The 21,622-nt window shown below is 35.7% G+C and overlaps 1 protein-coding gene across 25 annotated transcripts in view; it reads left to right on the top strand.

The window, feature by feature from the left end:
* Positions 1-20,203, top strand: part of NRCAM (neuronal cell adhesion molecule) — a 146,989-nt gene extending 126,786 nt beyond the window's left edge. For 7 of the 25 annotated variants that reach the window (XM_063396656.1, XM_063396654.1, XM_063396653.1 and 4 more), the window contains 3 exons: positions 5,567-5,698; positions 8,791-8,869; positions 18,229-20,203. In XM_063396656.1, coding sequence (XP_063252726.1) covers positions 5,567-5,698; positions 8,791-8,869; positions 18,229-18,466 — 449 coding nt within the window. In that variant the 3' untranslated portion in view covers positions 18,467-20,203. Of the gene's footprint in view, positions 1-753; positions 880-1,930; positions 2,084-5,566; positions 5,699-8,790; positions 8,870-10,650; positions 14,578-17,606; positions 17,656-18,228 lie in introns of those variants that run through there. The other 18 variants (XM_063396638.1, XM_063396642.1, XM_063396636.1 and 15 more) reach the window with 7 other exon arrangements.
* Positions 20,204-21,622: the final 1,419 nt, after the last annotated feature.

Raw genomic sequence — 21,622 nt, 5'->3', positions numbered from 1 at the left:
CTTAGCTGTTTCATATTTTAACAAGTAAAAACTAATTGAAACCTGCATGATGTTAGAATGTGCATGTGTTATTTATTTAACAGGTAAGGTTTTACTGTATTAGTTAATTGCTACTTTTTGATGCAAAGTGTTTTTACTCTTTATTTTTTCTTTCCTACTATCTCTGATGGTGAAGGATATTCAGAAATCCTTTTTGCAACTTCCCCAGTCATGCACACTGTCCGTCCAACATTCTATAAGGGTATTGTCTTCCTTTTTTATCACTCTCAATGCAATAGAGCCAAAATCCTGTGAGGGCTTGCACTTGGGCCATTTGCAGTCCATTCAGTGCCACATGCCATAAAGGGAGGAGTGTACCACCTGCATACCTCCCTTCTGTCCTGCCATTTCCCATCTCCCTGACAATGTCCTCACTTTCCAGCTGTCTGCATTTTACTTCTAGATGAATGGAAATAATGTTTTTCAGAATTTTGGCAGTTAGGTGTGTTTTAAGTATTTGGCAGTTTTTGTGGTACAGAGCATGCTCAGTAAAGTAATAGATTTTACTTTATAATACCTTAGTGTAGTAACTACCTGGGATTAAATTTCAAAATACAGTACTTCAGTCACTAATTTCCAGTAACAGAACCAATGAAAAATGTGCTATACTTTCCCTCTATATGGTCTAAATTAACATAGTAACTTCTTTTAATATTTTTTAATGTGTGAAGTCACAACTGCGTATTCTGCTTTGTTTTTCTGTTGTGTATTTAGTTCAACCACTTTATCCAAGGATCAGAAATGTTACAACAGCTGCTGCTGAGACCTATGCCAATGTCAGTTGGGAGTATGAGGGACCAGATCATGCGAACTTTTATGTTGAATATGGTGTAGCAGGCAGTAAGAAGTCCTTTCATTAAATTCTGCTAAAGTTTTGAGATGTATTTTTGAAGATTTTTATAGTAAATGGGGTCTTAAATTGACCCAGTGTTAATGATAGCTCTGAAATGTCTTAAATTATTTTTCAATTTGGTCAGGAAGCTCAAATGATTTTAATTTTAATAAACATCAATGTTTAGCAGGTTTTTGATGAATAAATAGAATATGAACCTTTGTTCCTTTGTATTATTTTATAAATTCTTTTGAACTTGAACTTCTAAAAATGTAGTTTGCATGGAGTTGTTTATCATGAAGTGATTACATGTGTAAAAATATGATTACTTGTGTTAAAATAGGATATAAGGATTTTCCTAAATTATGCCCAGTTCAGGAAAGAAAAAAGATTAAATAAGATATCCTTTCTTAAATTAAACCTTAAAATAGGATATAGATCAATTTATGTACTCTTATTGCCTAAAACCAGGTTTAAAACTTTGGTAATAATTAAAACAATGTTAGCTAATAAAAGCAAGTTACTTCTTTTCAAATACTCCATCCTTTTGAAGTTATGACTAAAGGTGACTAACCTGACAATTGGACTAGAAATGCATTTTTCTGGATATTGGACAAAGAAATCATTGAGACTCCTAGAAAATACAAGATAGATACAAGAGGGATTTGGATTTTGAAGTAGAACTTCTTGACCAAAATAAATATTGACTGAAACTGCAGAAGTGTCATTTAATTAAATGACTAAAATCTATTTTAATGTATCTCATAATTACAGAGTCAATAAGCATTTTAAAAATAAATTAAATTTGTATTTCTTTAGTACAATGGAACAAATGTTTAAAATAGTTTCATAATTACTGTACAACTTTTTTTCAATATGTTGCATGCGATTTATTATTCATAATTTTAAATAATTTTATTATTTTTGAGAGAACAGCTATTTTTCTCAAGATGATCCATAGTTTAGTCAATTAACTGTCAGTAGTATTTTGTCTAGAATCTTTCAGTAATACAGAGAAAATTAAAATTCCAATATGTTGTTTTCCTAAAATTTTTGTAGGCAAAGAAGATTGGAAAAAAGAAATTGTAAATGGTTCTCGAAGCTTCTTTGTCTTAAAGGGTTTAACACCAGGAACAGCATATAAAGTCCGGGTTGGTGCTGAGGGCCTGTCTGGTTTTAAGAGTTCAGAGGATCTGTTTGAGACAGGTCCAGGTGAGGCACACTGTACCAATTCTGTATTGTAGTCAGAATAATAGACCAGCTGCTGAAATGCTGAACTGCTTCTAGCCAAGAGGTGTTGCAGCTAGAATCTTTGCATGTTCCTTTTATAGATCAATGTTAAATGATTTTATAAACTCCTAAATAATGCCAGTACATTTATATGTAGATTATGAATGTTTCCATCCTTTCAATTCACTCTACTTGACTGATGTTTGTACTAGGGGCAAGATATGCCCTGCTCACACTCCATCTGTGTGCTGTGCACTGAAGATGACCTATTTCTCATATTTCCAGTTAGTATAATTAGACAGCTCTATTTAAATAACATCTCTTTTTATAGAGCTAAAATATTTGCATAATCAGAAATTGCAGATTCAATTTGATGTCTCCTGTAATCTATTTATACCAGTGTTAAGACATTCCTACTTGTAAATCTCTCTTTTCCTGCCATATACTAGTTTTACATGGATTTTGATGTCACACATATATCCTGGGAATCAGTAAGGCTGTTTAAGTTCCTTATGTTCATATTGCAGTCCTATTTCTTCGTAAGCAAATCAGAATGCCTGCTGATTCCACTCAGGAAAAAGGTTCTATTGGAAGGGTTTTCAATGGTATGCTGAATATGGTGTTGCCATCACATGCCATGCCATCATCAGGTTCTTGGTCAGCTGTAATTATTTTCGTCTTTGCTAGCCACTTCTGCTCATTCCAAGCATTTTGGTCAGTGCATAGTTATATAGCAGTAGCTCCACCAACTCCAGAATATTATGTTATAAGAAAGTAATTTAAATATGAAAGTACGCTTGAATATTATGTTACAGTTATCAGGCAACAACACAGGTAATGGGTATGCCAGTTTAATAGTGAGCACTTTTTAAAATCACCATTTTTTTCTCTGTTTTGTTTTATTTCTGTTCACAGTTTGTCATGTTGCAGGAAGGTTTGAAAACATGGTGCTGAATAACAGTGCCAGGCAAATATGTATGGGCTGAACACAGTCAGAAACAGCTAGTGGTACAGAAGCCTACCTGTGAAATGTTATGCAAATACACATCTGAAGCCTAAAGGAGCAGTAAACAAGGACCAAGACTAATATAATTCAAAACAAGCTGCATGGAAACCTTCCCAAAAAGTACTGCACAAAAATACTGAGCCAGTAGATAAGGATTCCTGTACTTACCCAGTCACGTTGACTCGTGTAGTTAAGGAAGAAGGGACTTTAGACACTCCTTTCTGTTTCTTGATAATGGAAAGTTTCAAAGTCCAGAATGAAATTATAAACATAGCCTATTTCTTACAGAAAAATCTTGTGTCACGCTGTCTTCAGCCTAGGTCAAAACTTTTAGACACTGCAAAAAGATGGAGGGAACAAAGAGGCAAACACTGGAACATATCCTTAATTAGGAATGAAACTTTTATATTTCAAATATGAGGCTTTTCCCACTTTTGTTTTTCTTTGACAAGCATTCCTACAGAGAGTCTTCACAGTGTACAGGTTTATCTTTTTGGGCATTCCCAGTACAGTGTTCTCATTGATTCTGGCATTAGTGGCTCACCAAGATGCAAGGTTTTTCTGCCTGAAGCAAATAATTTGCTTAGCATAGGCAGGAAATGTGCCATTTTTAAAGATGCACAGAGATCTAGAAACACTTTCCTACTAGAAATGCAGTAAGTTAATACAGGAAGCTGCATAAATAAGTTTTCATGTTCCCATCTGTCTTGCATATTTTTATGCATGAGTTGTTTGGCTTGATGCTCTTTCTTACTACATTTGAATGTGAATTGTGCTTTTGCATTTTGTAACAGTATGTATTATACAACATTTAATGCCTTATGAACACAGATGCACAAAACCCAAAATAATTATAGCCTTAGTATGAAAAAAAGTTTGATTTTATTTTCATTTGTAGTTCAGAGGAAGATTACCTTTTTAAATTTTTTAATTGCCACTTTTTAATATTTATATATGTTTATGTACATTTATATGTGGCATAAAAAGTATAAATATTTAGGTATCTAAACTGTATATTTATATGACATGTAGAGACTTCTATGCAAAAAGAGGTTAAATTCTGGTACATATAAAAGTTGGTTTCTAAAACATCAGACAACAAAAACAAGAGCTGAGAAATCTCCTGATTGTATCTCCACAGTAACCAGGCACATTAAGACATTGAAGTATTTAAATGAAAATCAAGTCATAGCTTTGCCCAGTAAGACGAAAAATAAGCATTTAAAGAAAGAGTTAATTTTAGTATAGTGCTTCTAAAGTGGAATACACACTGCTCTTCTGTATGGAATGGACTGCCGATGCTGTATCCAGACATTGGGAGTACTTCTTATTTTCACAGAATCCCTCAGGAATGTGGGACCATTGGCAGCTGCTTTTCCAGGCTACCTGTCTCACACTCTTTCTTAACTAGAAGATGACACTGAGACATCGCCTTGAATTCTGTCTACTGAGCAGCTCTCCATAGAGTTTCATACTCTTGGGGTTTGGGTCTGGAGAAGAAACTGAAGAATGAAGATAGGTTTGGGTGGATGTTCATCTTCCTCCATTTCATATTCTCTTCTGTTTGGAGCATGTATCCCTAACTCTTCTCACTGATCCCTATTTCTCTCAGCAGCAAATCCTAAGTCAAGTTGCCTGTAGTGTGTTTCCAACAGTGGAGTAGAAAATAAGCCTCACCAGAAAAATCCTCCTACTGTGTTGGAAGCCAGTAGATCCAGACTCTAGACTACATAGATAATTCCTGCCCTTATTAGTGCCTGTAGTATTTTCTTTTTAGATTGCTTATTATTTACATTATCTTCCAGCTAGACTCAGCATTTGGAGAGAAATCGTGCCAAGGAAAGGCTTCCCAGTTGCATTGTGTTAAGCCCTAATACTAAATCATGACAATCATGATAAAGTAATTGTAAGATGAGGTATGGGTTTGAGGAAAGGAAGAAAACCTGATGCTTAATAAGGTTTTAAAGGATGCTTCATTGTTGATTTTTAGTTGAAATTGTTTGTTAGGGCCCTTGAATGACTGATCTGTTTCCCCATTTCAGAATGATAGGAATGCATTAGCTAATCAGTATTGGCTTTTTATTAATTTTGAGAATGCAATTGACATGTTTGTGTGAATTACAATTTGCAACTTCATTTCAGTAGTTTAATTAATTCAAAGTGGTTGAGAATAGTTTTGAGGTTTGTGGAAAACAATGTAGTATGTGTGTAGATTTTGCAAAGTAGTTGCTAAGCTTAAGTGTTAGCAGACTTCTTATATACTGAAAAGTAACTTCTGTGCATAGGTACTTGGAAATATTCTGCATAATGAAAATACAAAATACAGAATCACTGTTTTCTTAATGCTATCTATTTTTTAAAGGGAATGTTATTCTTTAACATTATATTGGCTGTTATTTATCTGAAGTAACATAGCATTTACATGCAGCAAAACATAATTTTTCTTCTTTTATCTCTAGCAATGGCAAGCCGGCAGGTAGACATCGCTACTCAAGGATGGTTCATTGGTCTCATGTGTGCTGTTGCTCTTCTGATCTTGATTTTACTGATTGTTTGCTTCATCAGGAGGAATAAGGGTGGCAAGTATCCAGGTATGCTATTTAACCAGGATAGTAAAATTCATCTGTTGGTAACCCATTAAGACAGATCTCAGGCTTACCAGAAAATGACATTTGCTGCTGGTTACATTTCCACTGTGTATATGGCAAATCAGTGTTATCATTTGGTAGGCTTGACAGGAGCCATCTGCCTATTGGTAGAAAACCTGTATCTATTTCTGCATAAGAGAAGGACCTCCTTCATTCCTGGAGGGTCACAGCAGTGCATGACCTCTCTAGAGAGGTTTGAGCTTTGTTTGGAGCATCACCACTAGTGCAGATTCCACTTTCTGAAGTCCAGTGCAGATGGGTTTAATCCACTAACATGAGCTGAGTTAGAATTTATTTGGTCAGAAAGTTCAGATCATAGCCCCTGGTTACTTCAAAGTATGGGGAATGCACGTCATAGGACAAATCTCTTCATATGTTATATTGTTTCCAATAACTTGAGTTCCTTCCCAGAATTTGTGTCATGTTCAGCCTCTGCAGTTTTGCAGCTAAGTTACCATCCTTCAGTTAGGCTGGGGTTTTTTTCTATAATTCTTTTTCTTTCTAAGAGGAGATGTAGAATAAGGGGTTTTTTATGGTAGGTCTAGGAATGACCAAGTATGTTTTATAATTTTTCATTAAAAATTGGAACTACACAATGTATGTCTTCTACCAAAACATGCATCCCTCTTGGTACATGTTACAAAAGGCATGTATGTGTATGTATGTATGTAGACATAGAGATATCATATATGTCTTTCCCTGGTCTTATATTTCTTTCTGTGGAGTAGCTCCATAGACCAAAGCTGTCTTGAAAAGGGAAGGGAGAACCAGTTTCCACAGTGCTGCCAGATAGGATCTCAGAGGAGCTGTTGAGGTATGAGAAGCTATGAATGAACTTAAAGTGAGCATTAAAGAATAATCTGATTTTTCATTCTCCTATTCTAGCTACAATAGAAAGTATACTTCATAAGTTTTACATAAAGTCTTGATTTCATGAAAAAAAATTCTCCTAAGGTTTGGAAATAACATAAATATCCAGACTCTAGAATGCTTATTTAAAGTCAACTCAAACTTCTTGAGGTTCATACTGTTGATTTGGGCATGAAAAAGATGGAAAAGTACAAAAGAAAAATCCACACTTGATTTTATTTTCTCCTGCTTGTTTTGACCAGTGCACTTCTGAAAACTTAGTGTTAGGGAACACTAAGAATTTTAGCTCTTCATAGGGAAACTTGCTGGACTAGAATAGAGGATTATTTTTCTGAGAAATTCCCTTTATTAAGTACAAGAATCCTGCTCTGCCCCATCTAACTGGTAGATTGTTTTACAGAGAGAGCAAAGATTTGTAGTGACAGCAAGAATTAGGTAAGAGAGGTTTCTGTTCCAGCTGCCTATGGTTATGAAGAAAACAGATGCTTAAGGAACATAGTGTTACATAGAGTTATATGATGGGCTGAAGACATCATCCTAGGGTGTTTTTCCTAATATTTGGGGTTTGTTAAAGAGAAAATGAGATAACAGAGGGTATAGAAAAAGTGACTCAGGTGATTGAAACAAGTGAAGTGATGAAACTGAAAAGAGTAGGGAGGACGTGGAGTGAGCCACCATCTAGAGGCAGTAAAACAAAGGTTTTGAGTAAAAGTGTAGAGGGCAGTTGGCTGCTAAGGTTGTCATTACTTTGTGGATCCTTGATATTCTGTCCTTTTTGCTGCTCCTGCAGAATTATTAGTGGTAAGGTATACGTTTTTTCATGCACAGGTACATATGCATATACAAACACATATAAAAGTGGACCTGGACTGTTCATAAGATTTCCAGAATCAACATATACTGGTGTTTATAGCAGTGACTTTCTATTTCTTGGGTCATTGCAAATGTACTGTTCCACAGGTAGTGACAAATGGAAAGCACTAAGTTATGAAATCTATGAAAATTTAGGTTATGAACTCCTTTTCATCACAATTTTTGCGTGTCATCTTGACGTTGCCTGTGGTTTGTAGAAAGTAATCAATTACTTCAGTATGAAATTGTTGCAACCTGATAGATCTCAAGGTGTTATGTGTTATTGCAATCATAGGCTTAGTAAATACTGTCAGGAATGATTCATATCCTCTCAAATAACAGCAAATAAATCAATGATGTACAAATAAAGTGTGGAAATTACCAGAGTAAAAGCCAAGAGATTGTTTATTGGATTATATAACTGTATCTGCTAGACAAGGGAAAGATTTTAATGAATGCCAGAAAAACAGAAATGAAAAGGCAAAGGGAAGAACTATAAATATAATTCTTATAGTCAGTATATTGTTTTATCCTGTCAATAGTCTTAACTTACAGGAATATGTGTCATCTGTAATTATCTGACTCCTCGGGTGCTAGTAGGTTTCTGTGTCAATGTGCTACTTTTATTATTTTATAGGGACAAGTTATATGCCTGAATTTATTCCCACCAGTGAACAAGGATTAAACCTAAAACCAGAATGTGCAAGAAATACAATTGTGTAAAATCTAGGTTCCAGTATATGTGATTTTGCATTGGGTTTGATCATGTTGTAGAAAAGAAGAAATTGACAAACCATGAAAATGGTTTTTAAGAATTATTTTGGAATTATTAATAATGGAAAAAAGTGTTTAAAATTCTCTGGAGGCTTACTACATGAAATTAAGGCAGAAAATGTACAAACCAACAGTGAACAAAAATGAATCTGATTCAGATTGAGAAGAATATCAAGAAGAAATAGAGAGCATTGTTAAGTAGAATTAAATAATTCAAATTTGATTAAACAATAACTCTATTAATAATCTAAGTAAGTTTTTTAGTAAGATTCTTAACAATCTTCTCTCTTTAGTGCTAGAAATGAAAGAAAAAGTTCTGTTAATACAAAATGACATACAGTCATACTTGAACTAAAATAAAAATCTTTAACCAATTAACTGATCTTTTTCTTCTTCAAAAAAAAAAAAACCCTAATAGCCTAAGGCCCCATTTAAAAACCATATTTCTGCCAAATGTGTGATCAGTTTGAGAAATTAAGGTCTTGGATGTTCTCATCTTGTAGTTTCATGATTAAAAACTACTGTTTCAAATATTTTAGTGAAGGAAAAGGAGGATGCACATGCTGATCCAGAAATACAACCTATGAAGGAAGATGATGGAACATTTGGTGAATACAGGTGAGCAGCTGATGTGGTTTGTCATGTTCACTGTTCATGTCACACATGTACTGTATATAGTATCACACATATTAATTTAAGACTAACTTTTTTTTCCATGTCAAAGATTCTTTATCCAGTGTTATTTAGAACTAAAAGTAGCATTTCAACCACATCATTAGGAAAAAAGGTTATCCAAGCTTAGTATAAGCCATTTGCTAATGCAAGGTGAAAACCAGATTGAAACACAATTGTATGTGTTTGAAAGTCAAAGTATGGAATCTTTATTTACAAAGCCATCTTTCAGATAGTTCAAATGCCAGATACAGTGTCCTTTCAGTTAGGGCATTGTGTTGAGCATTACAGTTTTTGAAAATAAATTTCTTACTGAAGCCTAATAAAGACAATCTGGTGTTGACTGGAGAACAAATGCATTTAAAATAGCTGGCAGTACTAACATCTAATCCAATAACAAGGTGATGTTATACACGGAGGTGAAGGAGTGTCCTACAAGAAAGCAAATTCTCTCTTTCATGTATTTCAGTAGAAGATATATAGCAAGCAGCTTCAAAGCATGCAGCACCGCTCTTATTCCTGGCTCTCTTCCCTTATAGTAAATGCAATCCAGCCAAAACTGGCATTACCAAAAGCATGCCTTGGCAAGACTGTTCATACAACAACTATGAATATAGCTTATTAAATAAGCAGTTTATATCTTTTTTGATTAGTACAAAAATAATCTTAGCATTTTCTAACTGGGTCAATACAATTGTGTTTTGCGTAGGTGTTATAACAGATAAAGCATTCCTGTGTCAAAAGCAGTGTAGAAATCCTTTATTATTGCAAAGATTTGACATTTACAAATGTACATAGAAAAAGCAGTTTTTTTCAAGAAGGATCTACTTTGTTGTCTTAGCTTCTTCATAGAAGGGAAAGGTACATCTTGATCTGACAGGACTAGATGTACAGTTCTGAATGCTAAGGTGCAGTTTCTGTTTATTCTTCTTTGATTAAAAACAGTATACTCTATTCTTAGGTTAATGAGTTCAGAATAGTATTTTATTACAGCTGTAAGTGCTGTATATGAATTACCTAAATTCAACTGATAAAAAGAGAAGTGGGAAGCAATTTTTGGAAGTAGAGTTAAAAAAGTATTGTATAAGTTTTCCTGGGAAGCCTAGTTTGCATACTCCTTTATTGCTCCACTGGTTCTTGATACTTGGAACTTTCAGTAGCAGAAACTGACCTTTGTACAGAATTGTACAAATGATACAACCTCAAAACATATTTTGTCAGGCCTGAAATAAGTATTCAAGCCTGCTTTCATGTGTGACCTATAGCAAGATTTGAATTTATATCTCCTTATTTAAGTGGGTTGAGTTTATCTAAAGAATGATATAGAGCTTTATTAAATTATTTTATAATGCATTTATTCATTCATATCTGGTGAATATGGGCAGATACATGCCAAGCTTTTACACTTGTTCACCTGAAAGAGTTCATTCTATGTACCCTGCAAAAACTCCTTTTAAAAATGTATTTCTGTGTAATTAGTCTATACTGGGCTTTCCTCTTTTTTCCTTAGAGACAGGGCAGGAGCAGCAACCAGTCAGATTACAGAAGATATCTTGTCATCCTCTCTGCAGCCCAGCATCACTGCAGTCACTCAGTTCCCAGTTTGTCTGCCTCACATGATGCGGTGCTTCTTTGAGGAAAAAGGGTATAGGGTTTCCCTTGGAAAAAAATGTAATTTTTGAAAGATCTAGGAATTCGAGTATTTTGAACTTTTTTCATCACTTCAGGTCCATGTCTGCTTGGACAGGAAAGAAACTGGACAAGGAAAAGAAAAGAAAAGGTAGCTGTGCCAATTCTCCTGAAGCAGACCCTGTCTTTACCAAAGCAAAGTCTGTGAGATCTGACAGATCCAACTTCTTCAGAAGGTCAGGGGATCAATACTCCAGCACCAGATCAGAGACCTCCTACACCAGGAGGAGGGCTAGGCAGTCTTCAGAGCTCACGAGGGTTCGTTCTGTCTCTGCTTCCCTCTGCCGAGAGGAAAGGAGGTCAGACGAGTGGAAGTACAGGCATGGCTCTAGACATCATGCTTCTGAGCAACAGATACTGGGGTCGGAGGAGGGCTCAGATTCTCAGGCAGGACAGCCATCCCCTTTCCAGCCACCTCTCAGCTGCAACTCAGTTGGTGGCTTACTGCCAAGGCAGCATTCTTCTCTCCAGCACAGCCAGACCCCAGACTGCAGCTCAGATTCAGAAGACACTCAGAGCTCCTGCCACAGGAAGGTAAGACCTTCTACTACTACTCACTTCTCTGAATCTGAAAAGAATTCACTAATGAAATCTGTGATCTTGCCTGAGCTGGCCACTGTCTTAAAGGATGCTTTGACAGCAGCCAGACAAAGCATAACGTCTGTGGCACAGGCTAGGCCTCATTCACTAAAGCATCCCAGGGTACCAGTCGTAGAAGTTCCACTGGTTCCTTTAGAAGCATCTGGGAGCAGTTCACAGACTTCTGAGTCTGATCATATGGACAGCTTAAAAGATCAAACAGCTTCTGGGAAGGAGAAACCTGAGGCTGACAAGGCCTTGCAGGTTGAATCAGCCCCTGAAGATGGGGAGGTGGCATCTGAGTCCCCTGCAGAAGATCCAGAAGGACCAGATCCCCTGCGTAAATTTGACATGGAGAATCAGAATTATCTGTTTGAACACATAAAGAGAGTGCTAATGCTAAAATCTGCCAAATCTGAATGTGCTTCAGAAGAACTGCTTATCCCCTCTGAAGAAGGCAAGTTTGATAATGCACTTCCTGTCCATTCAGCCGTGGAAGATCTTGTCTGGAAGATTTGGGGAAATCCTGAAGGCAAGCATGAAGCCTCACCAGTCCTATGTAAGCTCTATCCTTTTCCAGTGGATAAAGCTGCATTGTGGGGGACCTTGCCTGAGGTAGACAGAGCACTGGTTACTGGTGATTCTGTACTGTCAGTACCTGATAATTCAGAGGCTCTCCCTAAAGATCCTACTGATAGAAAGATTGAGGAAGCAATTAAAAGATCTTTCAAGCTAGTTGCAGCCCAGCTTGGAGTATCTATCTACTGCACTTATGCTTCTAAAGCTTTACTAATATGGTTGGAGGAAGAACAAGCCAGATTCAAAAAGAAATGGGTCCCATCTGGTGCCGTGCAGAGGAAACACAGGCTGTGTAAAATTGCAGCTGATTTTATCCATGATGCAGCTGAGGATTCTCTCAGCCTCACTGTTAAAAATGTGGCATGCCTCACTATAGCCTGGAGAGCTCTATGGCTGCGTCCTTGGAGCTCATCGCCAGATCTGAAACGTAAACTGCTGTCTTTACCGTACACAGGGGGCAAGCTGTTTGGTGACTCCTTACTCCAGATCATGAAGGAGTTCTCAGAACACAAACACTCCTTACATCAGGTGAAAAAGAAGAGCTCTGTTGGAAGCTCTTCCTGTTCTCCTCACAAGTGTCTGAGCTCCTTGCGTTCTCCTCCAAAGTTCAAAGGAGGAAAGGGAAAGTATAAAGTCTCACAATCATTTCATGCCAAGTATGAAAAGACATCTCACTTTCAGAGAGATACCAGACCATCAAGAGGAACTTTCTAAGAACACAGACTTGCTTCCTAGTTTCTCAGGAACTGAGAAGAGTGAAACACATAGAAATGTTTCAATATTTCTGGACAAATAAACCCAGTGCTTAGAAAATTAGTTGTTTCACAGTAAGATTTAAATTATGAAGTTAATAAGTCTTAATGGCTAATTAAGATATTCTAGAGAAATCATAGCTCTCAGTTTTAGGGGAGGACTTTTTCACATTTCATTTCTGGGCTTCCTAATGGTGTTGGGATGGTTTGGATTTGTTTGAAGTTTTGCACTCCTCAACTTCAACTAAGAGAATACTTTCTGCGTGAGAGTTGGTTGGTCTGCAGGACCAGACAACATCAGATTTTTCTGCCATACTGATCTAGTGAAGGAAATAATGCTTTAGGAAATGAAGGTGTTTCAGGAACCATGGAATGATTGTGGATGCTGTATTCCTGTGACTGGCTGGATTCCTTAATTTTTACATCAAAAAGGAAAACAGTGCCTCTGGAGCAATCTGTACTGCATTCTCAGTGGTTTTCTGAGTTGCAGAAGACTGAGACAATAAATTGTGGACAGTCATTGTCTGCACTAAGAATCTGCAAGAAACAGAATAACAGAGATGTATGTTGAGGTTGGCGTAGGTGTATAAATCAGCCTAAATTTTCCTCCTGGTCCATAAATCAAGAGAAATTAAGAAGTTATGACAGCTACAGACCCATGGGTTCATGGGTAGGAAGACTGGAAGCAAGCACCTACAAGGGAAGAACAAAAGTCCAGTGGTCTGCAGAATGTTCTTAGAAGATAAAACAGGACAAGGCAATTACAGTAGTAGGATTGGTAGTGTGGTAACACAGGATATTTGCACATTTTGGTGAATTATTTTGCCTCTATTCTTCAATATTTTGACACACAGTAGTTTTCCTAGAAATTCTAGGATATGCTGTGAGACACTGTGGCAGAGAGTTCTGGGATTGCTTGGTAATATATTACTCTTCCTTCTTCTGAGTTGATTAATAATGAAAATAAAGTTTGTAACTACAACTGTGTAGTTTTTTCTCTTGTAGTTACTTGAGTTGCAGCTTAGGTGTGTTTCCATAGGGATCTAGCCATGATCTGTGCCTCAGGACTGTAATTCTAAGCTTTGACCCTTCCAGAACAAGAGATTATCTCAATGGACTGCCTGAGGAACTGAATAGTCCAGTTTGATTTGACAGTGGTCTTACTGTATTCTAATTTATGCACATGTACTGTCTTTGAAAATTCTTGTTTTAATTCTTGAATACTTCTGTGATTAACAACTTTTCCAAATCATTGCTTTTTAAAGCCAGAGCTTCATCACCCAGTTTGTCCAGCTTCAGCCAGGATTGAAGTTTGAGTATTACAGAGATGTTAATGAAAAACGACTCAGAAGACTAATATAGGTGTGCTTAAGTCTTAGCTAAATAAGAAATAGTAAAATGGTTTGAAGTCTGGATTGACTCTAATAATATTAGGACTCACAGTCCTAATAATTTAGGAGTGTGAGCAGAAGCCTGTTAGGTATAGGGACAGATTTTCCTGGAGTATGCAGGGAAGCCGTAGTGGAAGGTATTTCTGTGGCTCTGCCTGATTGTTTTTACTTAAACGTTTCTGGGCTATTGACCTGAGGTCACAGAACAAGGAATTTACTGCCAACAGTTTTCATCTTCTGCATCCACTTTCTGTGTCTCATAGCCCACAGTGCTTTAGCCACTTTGTTTCATGTTGCCTTTCACCTGACAGTTGTGCTATAAGGAAAAGTAGTATATTGCTAACCATATATTGAGTCTTTTTGCATGTCTATGAATGTGGCAAAGTTTAGTTGGGAACTAGTTGCCTGCTGGACTGCAGAGGCATCGTAAAAGTGTCTTCCCCATTCTGACTGGTTGCTGCATGTACCCATATCTAAGGAAGAAAAATTGAAAAGTTGAAAGAAGAAAGGAGATTTCAAGGTACATATTTCTTTCAATAACTGATAAGCTTGTGAAATGGAATTTCTTTTTTTAAACAAATAAATTTGTACTTTGCACTTATATTATTGTTACTTTCATACTTCTTATATCTCTTAATAATTAGCTTCAAGTTTGGTATGTGTTTCCTTAAACTAAAGAAAAAGAAACATATTCATATAATAGCAGTCATTAATGATTAATACTTCAATCATGCTTTCAGAGTATGCTTTAATATTAAGCACTTTTCTTACTGAAAAGAAGTGTATGTGGTACATATAAGTACTTACAAAAATGATTGGTACATAAGAGTCCTCTTTGAGAAATTTTCATCCTTAAAAACATACGAGTACGGAATTTATTTATAAAGCAAAAAATAGTAAAAGTATGAGTACACTTAACTTCCATGTCTCTAAATAAAGAATTCATACCCATTCTCACCTCATGTTTGGTTCCCTTCCAGTATTGTTTTCTGACTATTAATTTTATGCACTGCATAAATGACACTTTCAAAAACTTCTTAAATTTCCTAATGTAATTTTAGTCAGCCCAATTTGCGCTTCATTTTTTAATATAACAGTATTGCACTAGGTACTTAATAAAAGTCAGCGAGCAAAACCACAAACAGAAACTGAAAGAAAGTATGATTGATCCTGATTGCATTTTGGAATAGTTTCATGAACAACTGTAAGTAAGGTTGGCAAACTTTGAGGGTACATTATCAATACTTATGGCTTTACCCTGTTTTGGCAATATAATATTATATATTCTACAGCCTAAAGTGTTCTATAGCTCTTCCTAATGTAATTCAGCAGCTTTAGCCATTTGCTTCTTGGCAACAAACAGATAATACATTCATTTCACCAGAGTACCACAGCCCCTGCTGTGTTTTGAATCCCCAGGGTAGCAAAAGTGTTGTCCAAAACATTGATGTGTTTACTTTTTTCTGCTCCTCCTATTCGTTTGATACAGAAAAAATGGTACTATGGTATATGTTTTTTTTCTGAACCAGGAGTGTAAAGCATCTTGGATAATTCCACTTGTTTTTCCACTGCCAGAGTCCTGGCAGAACCTCTCTCTAGACTTATATAATGCAACAAGTGAAGGAATCCCTGGGTTCAGATTTGATTTTTGCATTTTCTGTGACTGTACTCTCACCAGTGCCCATTTCTGTGCAGATACACTCCTGGGTAAACCTGGAGTTTTATTTGGTTTTAATTATAGAAACAGTAGAATTCACATTCTGACTAAAATATAGAAAAATCTTATACACAATGCAACCAACTGTGTAAGTATTTCTTCATTGTTTGTCTTGTACATAAACTTTGTTTGCAAAAATATAAATAATAAAACCATAAGAGCAACATAAATCAGAAGTTCTCATACTCGGATTTTTCTAAATTGTAAAGGCAAATCAAGCTTTTCATTTGATTAAACACAAAAATGTTGATACTTTTAATACAGTAGTGGCGTAATATTTATTTATGCATAGTCCAACCTAGTGAATTACACTGGCTAGGGTCATGCTTTAGAATATTTGCACAGAGATGCATGACCAGTTGGAATGATATAACTGCAGTTTTAATCTATTTTCATTTCTGTGTATCATGGTGTAAGGGATTATGAAGTTATTCACCTGAAGTTAAACAACAAACCACATACCAGTGTTCTTCCCTTATCAGTCTTACCCAGAAAGCAAGATCTTCCTTGGGAGTAGGATTGGTTACAGTTACAAAGGGAGGGCCCAGCCTTCATTTGACTCATACAGCCTGTTTTAATGACTATTAATACCTTCTGACTGAGAAACTACATTGTATATGATTATTAAATACTCAACCCCATCGTCAGTCTTTTAAAAATAGGGTCCTTGCAAAGTGAACTCTCATCAATAATGTCTCTATAGTCTGCTTGTGTTCACAGTGTTATAAACATTTTCACTTTGCTGCTGGATTCTTGAAATTTTGCAGTACAATCTTTTAAATGTGTCTGGCCTGTATGTCTCAGCACCAGTGAGCACAGAACAATGACATTTATCCTCGTGCCTTGTACACAGCAATAAGTAAAACATCAGGCCTGATACAGTCACATTTGGTTTTGCTTTTTGTGTGCTTTGAGCATGAAGATTTTCTTGCATGTAAATGAGAGAGAGATTCCTACCACCTTTTTTCTGGTGTATAGGCAGAATGATAAAATTTAATAACTTAGAGTTTAATAACTTAGTGTTTTCCCAAGCAAAAAAAAAAGGTGATGAGATTAGGAGAAACAACTTGACGGAAAATGAGTGTAATGGTTTTCTAACAATAATTTCTCAAAAGGGCTTTTGTTGGCTAACTATATGATCTGCGTGGCCTTACATATCCTACATAATATATATATATGTGGTTTCTCTGGGTGTTTAAAGGTATTAATTAGGAAAAAAAAGCATTATTTGAAGAACTAAGATGTTAAGTTTTAGAAAATAGAGGGTTCAAATAATTTGCTGAGTATATATTCAGCCTATTGTTCTAGAAATTGAAAAATGTAGTTGTTTCTTTAATATTTTATATGTGTTTCTTTGTATTTCCCATAAGCTGTGAATCTAAATAAAAACCCCAAACTACTTCCTTTTTTTTGTACCCTATATGCAAATCAAGTCACATGTTCTGTTTAAGACAAGGTAAATAATTGCACCCAAAAGTGCAGCTGGCAATAGTGAGTTTCAATTCAATATGCTTTGGAGCTGCTGCTGAAATCTTCATCTTGAAACTGAAGTGCAGTGTAAAGGATTCTGAAAAAAGTCCAACTATATCTAGTTCATGAAATACAAGCCTACCACAGCTGCAAATTTATTTGAGGATGCTGATGGTGCTGCATCTTTTCCACTGACAAAGGAAAGACCACAGTACTTTGCTGATGAGATCTCCTCTACTGGCCTTTCTTTCCTTTCCTTTTTCTGTTGTACTCCAAATCACCATCATCACTGTCAGAACATTATCAGTCATGCAGTAGCGTAGGGAGATGGATCTGATAAGAAATGAAAAAGAATAAGCATGCTCTCAACTCCTCAATTCTAGCTACTGTAAGCTAACTTGTTGCTTTACCTGTAATACAGTAAATATTGTAGCAATTTTAAGAGCAACTTATTATTGATAAAATACTGATCACTATCAGGATATGGACTTTGCTTTTCTTCTTAGGCTATTTTCATTTGTTTCTTCTGCACCCTTTTAATGGAATATGTAGGTCTCTTGAAAGGTAAGGTTCAAAATTGCAAGTTTGGCCTGCATTATGTAACAAATTATTTGAAATGCAGCACTTTTATTTTCTTTATACTAGTAAAGAAAATTGGTATATTTCATTTAACCAAATTCATTCTCCATTCATTTTCAAGGAGTCAAAGAAATTAAGAAGTTTAACAGACTAACTTCACGGCACATCATAAGCTTGTTACTTTGGAGAACAAACAAATTATTTATTTATAACTTTACAACCCACTTCTTAATGCTTGCAGTTGCATCTACATGGCCTCCAAGCCAAGGGCCCAGGTCTTACCACTGAAAATTCATGCACGATGGAAAAAAAAATAAAAGAAACCACAACTCTCCCACCCTCCACTGAAGACATTCTCTGTTTAAACCATTCTTACACCATGTTTTCATGTGAACTGCATCATATTGATTTGTCTCGACAATGTGATGTGGGTTTACTAAAGGATTATAGGGCTGACACATGCTTTTCATAAACTCTGCATGCATGGCTGATTTTGTCTTAATAAATAGAACATCAGTTAATCCCATGTTTGTTTGTTTTTGTCTCCAGTGATGCAGAGGACCATAAACCTCTAAAAAAAGGAAGCCGGACACCTTCAGACAGAACTGTGAAAAAAGAAGACAGTGATGATAGTTTAGTTGACTATGGAGAAGGTGTAAATGGTCAGTTCAATGAGGATGGCTCCTTTATTGGACAATATAGTGGTAAAAAAGAGAAAGAACCTGCAGAAGGAAATGAAAGCTCTGAGGCTCCTTCTCCCGTAAATGCCATGAATTCATTTGTGTAACCACAGAACTTGACCCCTTTGTACCTTCAGTTTGCTCAAAGCACTTGTACATCCTCCTTCTCATACTATGAACACACAGGTAACGGAGCTCCTCACCACCAGATGTTAATGCTATGAGAATATGCAGGTTAATGTCAGTACACAGCATAATGACACAGTAAGTGGTATGTTACTATGAATCAAAATATAAAATTCAAATTTCTTTCAAAACTTGGGTATTTTTTTTTTTTTTTAAGGAACTGACACAAACAGTAATATCAACTTGTAATTTTGTTTCCTGTTGAAAATACAGTATAATGCATGGAAAAAAACCCCTACACAACTCACAGATAATCTTGTGTACACTACGAAAACATGGTTTGACAATTTGTTATGCAGTCCTCAGCTGAATCCCTGGATATGAATTCCGTTCTCATTGTCAGAGTGTTATAGTAGTATTATATAGAACTTCAATGTCTTTGTGGACATTGTTGTGAAATTGGTGACTTAATGTCTAGCTATCATATGTCTTTTTGCAAGACAGTTAGGAACAGTATGTACAGTATATAATTGCTAAATGATTTAAGTATGACACTTGCATTTGCTGATGCTTAATGAGACCCTATTATCTGCTCTTTGCTCCTATTACTTTATAGCCTTTTTAATCTACCAAGTATTACAGCAGTAAAGTGTTCTATTTTTACATCAAAACACATTGAATTGATTTTAGGGCATAAAAGATATGCATTGCAATGCATTTTGGAATTTGTACAGTCACTGAAAGAAAAACTTTAAAACGAGGGAAAATATTCCAGAAAACACAGGGCAAAGTACATTCAGTGCCTTTATACAATATGCATTCCGTAATGCGCTGTACTACTAAATCAGTTGGTGCAGTAAACTGTGATTAGCAGACAACTGTCATTGCCAAATAAAGGAAAAATGTGAAGAAAAAGAAGTGTTATGAAACTGTTGTGCTAAAAATGGAAAGTTTAAAATATTTTAAATTACATAAAGAAGAGTATGATTTTTTTCCCTTTATAAAAAGCTTTCTACACAGATACAGCACAGCATGGTTTCATGGCCTTGGAATATTTAAACAAAAATGAAAATGAACAAACAAACAAAAATCCCCAAACACAACCAGAGTTAAATTATTTACTAACACAGCAAGGTATAAGCTCTTGTAAAATAAATCATTAAAAACCCAAACCAGCTGACTCCATCAGTAAGAGCACGTTTCTCTCTGTGCTCAGCCTGATCAGCGAGGCAGCTTTGTAATTATCTCCAGCCTGAAGCAGTGTGGGGGTTACCACTGGAACCACAGCATTCCATCTGACAAGTGCTAATATGGTTTATTGGTAAAAGATTACCCTTATCAGTTAAAAAATTCTTTTCTTGCATACTATATCAATCAAATGTTTACCTCCAAATATAAATTTTTATAACAACCTATGGTTGAAGGAATGCTCAGTTTCATTTGCCAATAAATTGGTTTTTCATAACTTGCATCAAGTTTAATTTTAAGTAAGCTTTTTATATGTAGATATTTTGTTGAATTTGTAAATACACTTAAAGCGTAGATGCTATATGCTTGTAGGTGTTACAGACAAATAAACCAAGAAAGCTTATGTTGTACTGCGCAAGAAGTACTATAGCCAATGGTGTGCATGGTATTTTAAAGCATCTACTTAATTTTTCTTTTTCCTTTTTTTTTTTTTTTTTTTTTTTTTTTTTTTTTTTTTTTTTTTTTTTTTTCTGTGAAAACAGCATAGTGATCTGCTCAGTTACTGCAGATTCTGACTGAACCATTCAGAGCTTTTGCCAGTGCACTACATTAGTCCATAGGACACCTTGCAGCTTTCATGTATATATTGTAGGTAAAGCACAAATGAAGTAATCCCAAATGTAACCCAGCTGTAATAAGCTTCTTTTGCATCTTTAAGCTTTCCATTGGTCAGTTTTTTTAATGGGAACTGAAATACGACATGAATTATATGAACATTGATTACAAAGCACAAAGAGAACAGGATTTCTTAACAGGATTTGCCAGTGGTTTTGGTAAAAAAGAAATATCATTTTACTCTTATTTAATTGTAGATGCTGAATTATCTGTGCATGTGTGGGTAAACATACAGGCTCACTTCTGTAATAGTGCAACAGATTTTGTATTAAAAATAAATGTGGTTTTAAAATTTCACTGTTTGTTCTGTTTACACTAGCAGTAAAAATCACATCGGATTCATCCTGTAATTAAGAATTCAAAGGGGAAAAACAGCATGAAAGAACTTTGACAGAAGTTTTTCCCATGATGTTACAGAACTTCCATGAACTTCCAGAACTTTGCTGCTACCAAATTGTTTACAGAAAGTTACATATCTTCACATGCTAGCATTTGAAAAAATGGTAAATTGATCTGACCATTTCCCACTGAAATCTACTATTTGCATTTTACTTCCAATGGAAATTTTTATTATTTATTTAGTCATGTTACTGCAAAGAAAAGAACTGAAAAATTCATGTTCCATACCTGTAAAAGTGAGTAAGAGAAAGTAAGAATATCGATTTAAAATTAAGAGCCCTCAGATAGGATCCCAAATAAGGATTTTGTGTTCTAAAGGAATCGTTTGACATACAAATTTATGGTTATCTGTTTTTAAATAGTATATGAAGTGAGGAAGTTTTAGATACCATCTTTTACAGTACACAAAATCCATTGCAATGCTCTTTTCATATCTTGTCTATTCTATATTCGAATGGAAACAGACTGGGCAGGAGGGCAGCTGTTCTGCATTGAAGACTGCAGGAGAGCCATGGATCCCAAGAGATGCAGGTGCTTTAGGAGATGTATCCAAAAGTTGATGTGTGAGCATGAAGCTTGAAAGCGGGATCTTACCACTGAATCAGAAGCCATTCTGTCAGCCTTTCCATATGTAATTGGAAACTCCTGGATATATCATCTCCTGTCATCTGCACAGACTCAGTTCTGGCACTTCTGTCTTCAGATATCTTCACATTGTCTTCAGATATCAGCTGCCGTGGTTTTTGTACAGGTATCTGTACAGGTATCTTGGTTATTGCAGCAATGTAAATTGTCTGGGAGGTATTAAATATAGCTGTTTCTGTTTCAATTAAAGAATATGTCCCAAAAAGAGGGGTCTGAGTTCCCTAGTCTTA

The sequence above is a fragment of the Prinia subflava genome, chromosome 4 (assembly GCF_021018805.1).
Source record: "Prinia subflava isolate CZ2003 ecotype Zambia chromosome 4, Cam_Psub_1.2, whole genome shotgun sequence".
Taxonomy (NCBI): domain Eukaryota; kingdom Metazoa; phylum Chordata; class Aves; order Passeriformes; family Cisticolidae; genus Prinia; species Prinia subflava.
The sequence above is the reverse complement of the archived record's forward strand: the minus strand, read 5'-3'. Positions and strand labels throughout refer to the sequence as shown.